Source organism: Alnus glutinosa, chromosome 14, assembly GCF_958979055.1.
Source record: "Alnus glutinosa chromosome 14, dhAlnGlut1.1, whole genome shotgun sequence".
In the NCBI taxonomy this organism is placed as follows: domain Eukaryota; kingdom Viridiplantae; phylum Streptophyta; class Magnoliopsida; order Fagales; family Betulaceae; genus Alnus; species Alnus glutinosa.
The window spans coordinates 655483-661359 of record NC_084899.1 but is presented as its reverse complement, the minus strand read 5'-3'; the positions used below and the strand labels follow the sequence as shown (position 1 = coordinate 661359).

Genomic DNA, 5877 nt, shown 5'->3' with positions numbered 1-5877 from the left:
GTGTTTGGTTTTGCCATGAGAAAAAGGCAGTCAAGAGTTCATTGGATCCTCTCCAGTTCAAATGAACTGGAGAGGATCCAATGTCCCTTCGGCCATTCCCTGGCCCAAATAATCATGAAACCCATTGAATGTTATGACCACTTGAGAGTCGAGAATTACTAGTTAATCTATACTCATTACTCACTCACCTTCGATTTTAAATGGGAAATTGAAGTGATCACCCGCGTAATTGCTTCTTGTTCATGCTCTGATTCAAGTCTCCCTCTTATCAATTTTTAGATAGATTAAACTGAGATGAAGAATTTCCTTTCAAAACACTTTAAATTTGGGGTCTAATTGAGTTTGCAATTTCAAAACAACGCTTTTAAAACTTGCAATTTGAAAACTCAATTTTTAAAAACATTATTAAAATTTTGATAACATTATAGTTTAACCTTTAAAAATCATAAATGGGTTTTGTCAAAGATTTGAATATGCGTATTTTTTACATTTTTAAATCGTAATTTTTAAAAAATGCTTTAAGACGATACATTTTTTACAATCTGGTTTAAAATTGCACTTTTAATCTGCAAAATCGTAGTGCTAAACACACTCTAAACCATGAATGAGAAATTGCGCTTATAGTAGTTGAGCCGCTTTCAATTCCTCCTTTGGAAGGAATATCAAAATCCCCTTAAATTTCCTACCCGAATCTCATAGAATTCAAACAGGTAAAAAGAAAAAGAGTCTTGGACCCTAGGTGCCCCAAGCCGGTGGGCTGCCTGGGCACCTTAGGGTCCAATTTCTCTCATTCAATAGAATTAGGGCAAAAAAAATTTTGGGGATTCGAATTTTTGGAAGGCTTCTTAACTTCTTTCTTTCACACTCTTTAACAGGAATCTAGCGTGATCTTAGACTAGCAGCAACTTCTCTTTGATTTTTCTTAAATTTATGGAACAAAATTATTTTTTCTTCCCTATCCAAATACACTTCATAACATTTTCCCTTATCTTTGTCTATTCAATTAAAATATTATTTCTTTACAAAATACAAGTTCCCTACCTATCTTCACATTTTTTACAAAATCTCAATACAATCCCCAATGAAAAGGCAAAAAGATAAGAGAGAATAGAGGAGAGATCTTTTACTTTAAAATAATGTATCCGAAAGCTAAAGTGTTATCCAATGTAACATTCCAATGATGAGGGAAACTGTAATGTTTGTGATTTTTTAAAGATTTTTCCTATATTTAAGAAATGAAAGAGATTATACAAAAACGGTTGGTGGTGCTCTTAGACTGCCCCAACCCCCTCCCTCATTATTTTTCCTGTTTTTGCCTGTTCAGTTTCCTTGTTTTGCTGATTTGCTCAGAAAAGAAGAAGAAAAATTGGGTTGACACCAGTCTGTGGCATGGGCTGAGAAGTCATAAAGTCCTCCTGCCACTTATAATGACCGTGTATTTACAACAAGTTGGTCTCATACGGTAGCTCAGGTAAATATTTTTTCACCATTCACCCAAATGGCTTCCTGCAGAAGAACTGAATGAAAAGACATCTCCTCATATCCTGCGGTTCAGTTTTGCAGGACAATGAATCTGACAAACACTAGAAGATCCAAAATATGGCCTGCCCATCTAATAATTCCCATGAATTATTGGGTTTGTTGTAGGACCAGCATTTGAATTTGAATTATGGACTCCTGCATTTCATCCTGAGCAGGACTGTCGTCTAAGGCACTACCTAAGGTTTCTAAACATAGAAAGAGAACAAAGGGCAAAGGCCCTGAAGAAGCATAGAATCTACCGAGTCATAAAGGTAACAACCTTATGGACTCAAGCTCCCGCCCTAATAAATGATGCCTAACATGTGACATATTTAACTAAAATAGAAAGTGACTAACGGAAGCAGGGTTTCGAACTCAAAATCTGACCCTAATACCATGTTAAGCTTTAAGCTTATAGGAAATAGTTTATTTAATCCTTCAATTAATGTTCTAACATGATGAACCACAAAAATTGATCCATATCATCTATATATATACATATATATATGAAAATTGCATTCATCAAGACAGATCGAAGGATGCAGGGTAGAAGACATTGTTACCTCCTTCATAGATCTATTTGACGTCCATTTGTAACGAATATGAAGACACTATCTTATAGCGCTCTATATTTCCAAACTTTATACAGCATTTAAAATAAAATGACATGTTGGAGAACAAAGCTTCTGATGGAATTTGCATGAATATGCTAGTAACATAGATAGCAAGGGTTACAACAGATTTTTGTACAACAGCAACAAGGGCGTACCTTCGGACATTTAGGACATGAGCATCTCCATATGCAGCAAGAGCAATCTGGGCATGAAGGAGTTGGAAGATTGCAACACTTTCTGCTGCATGAGACTTTTCTACAGCAATGTGATCGGGGACAAGAGCAACACCGCCACTTTGGAAAATGACAACTAACACAGGAACAACTGTTACATGGGTTGCAGTCACAGCAGCCGCAGGAACCACAGCTACATAGATTGCAGTCACAGCAGTCATAGCAGCAGCGTGGCATTTCTAAATGAAGGGAGCACCCAGTACAGCAGCAACAGCAGATCCAAGAGAGGTTAAAACAGGGCATTTTGCTGCACAAAAAGGCCACTCCTATTACATATGCAAGGTTTTACACAAGGCCTGAGTTGGCAAATTCTGCTTTTTAAGGTGCAGACAAAAAAATGCTTGTTTTTCTGATCAGTTATGTGTAGTGAAAGAGTAATCTGAGCAGAAACACCAATAAGGGACAAATACCGGAATAAAGTTTCAATCTGTGAAATTTTCTGATCAGAATAGGCCTCATCATGCACACCTTTATTAATTGAAATCAAGATCAAATAAAAAGCACAGGGCCCTCCCATCATTCATCACAACAAATTGGATTTTTATAGAAGGATTCATGTCTTCTTGCTGAACCTTTTAAAGCATGGGTAAGCATGAAAAGTGAGTGTCTATAGAAGAAAGGAGATCAGTTTCTTGCATCCTGGAACTTTCCCTATTTTCATCTTTAGTGAAAAGATAAATACTGCAAAAAACAGAATTCTTCACAAGATTCTGATCTAACTACTTTCTAAGATGAAATTTAAGTTGTCACTTGTGTATTATATTAGACCAGAAAAAGGAACCAAAGAAAAATCCCTTACTTTTTCACGTTGTCTTTAAGAATCTAGAAAGTAAGGCAGCATCACATACCATAACTGGATAGTGGCTGTTTGGATCCAAAAATTTAGAATAACTTTTCCTATATAACTATCCAAAGAATACAACACCTATTTTTATCTTAACCACTCCACTGAACAGACAGTGAATACACAAAAAAGATTAATGGGTTATAATGTCAAGGTAATATGAAAGTCAAGCAGTTGAAACAAATTGCAACATTGCTACAATTGCCAGGATCATAATTTAAGATCAAAACCTTGCTCTAAATGCGACAGTCTAAAGTCATGTGGTAGTAATTGTGAATGACTGTTGTTTCTTGCGCCCATCATTTAGTGTTCCGGTAAATAATAACTTCACAAATAGTACATTTACATATGTATAGAACATAATGCAAAATGATAAGATAATAGTACCATAGCCATTTCCAGAAGCGACAGGACCGGCGATTCTTCCGATTTCTGCTTAAAACAAAAAATTTAACCGTCACAATCCCCTTGAAATTTATAAGAGAGTAGATAACAATATTCTTACGTAGGTAAAAAGGGATCCGAGTTTGCCACCACATAATCAGCAATCCTGCAAAATGGTCATGTTCAAACAATCAATAGAAAAATTTTAAATAATGAAACCCTTCTATATGACTAAATTGGTAAACTAAATGCTTAACAAGCAAAATTGCAAAATTAAACATACTCTTTGCAGCATCTAGAAGCAGGTTGAAGGCTTTGAATGGATTTTAATTCCTCCTGCTCACAGCAAAATTCTCAGTACATTTTTGCCCATCCATAAATATGAAAAGCTAGTTAATTGATAAATTTTGCTGAAACTTGTCTTTGTTCAAAATTTATGATAGGAATTAGAAACTTGGGAGGTAGTTACTGAATTCAAAAACTACATAAGATGAATATTCTAGCATCAGTCACATTTTCATGGTGTTCTGTTAGGTTCAATCTAAACTTGCACGACATCTCATTGTTACCAATAATTCCAATATGAGTGCAAACAGAGTTAAACTAATGGATTTCAAATATGTAAACCTAATGTAGGGCCATAGAAAATAAGGTTTGATCAAAATAGCAAAGTCCCATTAATTGGTCTCTGCTGCTCAAACATTATGCAGAACTCATGTCTAGAGTTCGTCCTTTATGATGTTTAAACAGTGAATGGTGGGGATTTGATGCTTGGGATAAAGTTCTTAAAATAAACCTGTTGAATTAAAAACATGGAGCCTCAAGTGTGGAAGATGGCCAGGAATATAGCATCAGGTGTTTACAGGGTCCGAGGTTGCTAAACAGTAACAACTGCCTTTAATGATGTCTAATGTCAGCTTTCACCACTTCAATTAGCAAAAAGGTATACTTTTTACGCCATGCCAAGCAAATTCGTGTACAAATGTATCAGGGCAAAAGCGATCCAACCCCAATTTTTTTTTTCTCTCCATCTTCAAGAAAACATTCCCAATATGTAGATTAGGTCAAAATCTGTATATTCCAACAATGTTGACTATTATATATGAATGAAAGTTTTCTTCTTACTCTTCAAATTGATCCCATAAAATTCATATCCCCCCTCAGATTAAATACCAAAAACCTTTACGTGTGTGTACTAAAACAGATCAAAGCAGGAGAAAAGAGCTATAACCTTCCAATCCCAATTGACTATAACATTTCCAAGGCCTCGTTTACAATGCCTTGAGATTAAGAAGCATTAGCAATACATTTAACAAACCAAATTAGCCCATTTACTGATAAATATTAATCACAACTGAACAAAATCTAACTAAATCACCTCAAGAAAACCAATCTCTCTTTCAAGCATCTGGACCTTGGCCGTTTCACGGCGCTTCCCATATAAATCTGGATACTCCGGCGGCGACTTTGGACGTGGTGGGGGCAGCGACGGCACCGACGAAGAGGAACCCGACGGAGCAGCCATTTGCCCACAAATTTAAAACCAATTCTCAGTTCTAAAATAACCCCAAACTCAAAGCACAGAGTGAAAAAAAAAAGAAAATGACGGAGCAAGAACTGCTGCCACTACTTGAAGTAGTAATAAGCAGCTATAGTTGCAGTACTTGTAGTAGTAACAAAGAAGCAGCAGCAGTAATAGTAAGTAACAAACAAGAAGCGGCAAATGATGTTAGGTGCGAAAGGTATACGAAAAGTCTGTGGCAGAGGCTGTAATTCGGCCCTCTGACAAAGATAATTACTACCCAGAAACAAGCAAAAAAAAAAAAGAAAAAAAAAAAAAGGAAAGGAAGTAGCCAAGTAGGTTCTGCAAGATCAGCAGGGTACATAAATGTATGTATCATACAGTCATACCGTGGTTGCAGGGATTAAATGAGGCTTAAAGGGTAAGAGAAAAGAGTGATAATAAGGCTAAAAAGAGAGCTATTATTGTCACAGGCCATGAGTGAAAAGTAGAAGCGGTGGTGGTCTGAGCTCTCTCTCGAGGCACATCTTTTGTGCATGGAAGTAATAATAATAATAGTAAAGACGGCTGTGAAAAAAGCCTGCAACTGCAAGTTTCTGTACGAACCCATTTGGCAAAGTTGAGGGATTCTCGATCGAAATTTGAGTGAGTTTTCGGAGTTTGTACAAACTCTCTGGTCTGTGTGTCTTCTTTTATATATATTTTCTTTCTCTCTGCCAAGTTTTTGCAGAGCCGGGGAGCGAAAAGCTCGATGGAAAT

General features: G+C 36.4%; 1 protein-coding gene across 1 annotated transcript; it reads right to left on the bottom strand.

Annotated features, from left to right (window-relative positions):
• Positions 1–2056: 2056 nt before the first annotated feature.
• Positions 2057–5877, bottom strand: LOC133857859 (guanine nucleotide-binding protein subunit gamma 3). Its single transcript, XM_062293218.1, has 5 exons — positions 4975–5877; positions 3880–3932; positions 3718–3762; positions 3600–3644; positions 2057–2615 (listed from the first exon to the last, which is right to left on the bottom strand). Exons 1-5 carry the CDS (start codon positions 5119–5121, stop codon positions 2231–2233), a joined length of 675 nt encoding a protein of 224 aa, XP_062149202.1. The 5' UTR covers positions 5122–5877; the 3' UTR covers positions 2057–2230.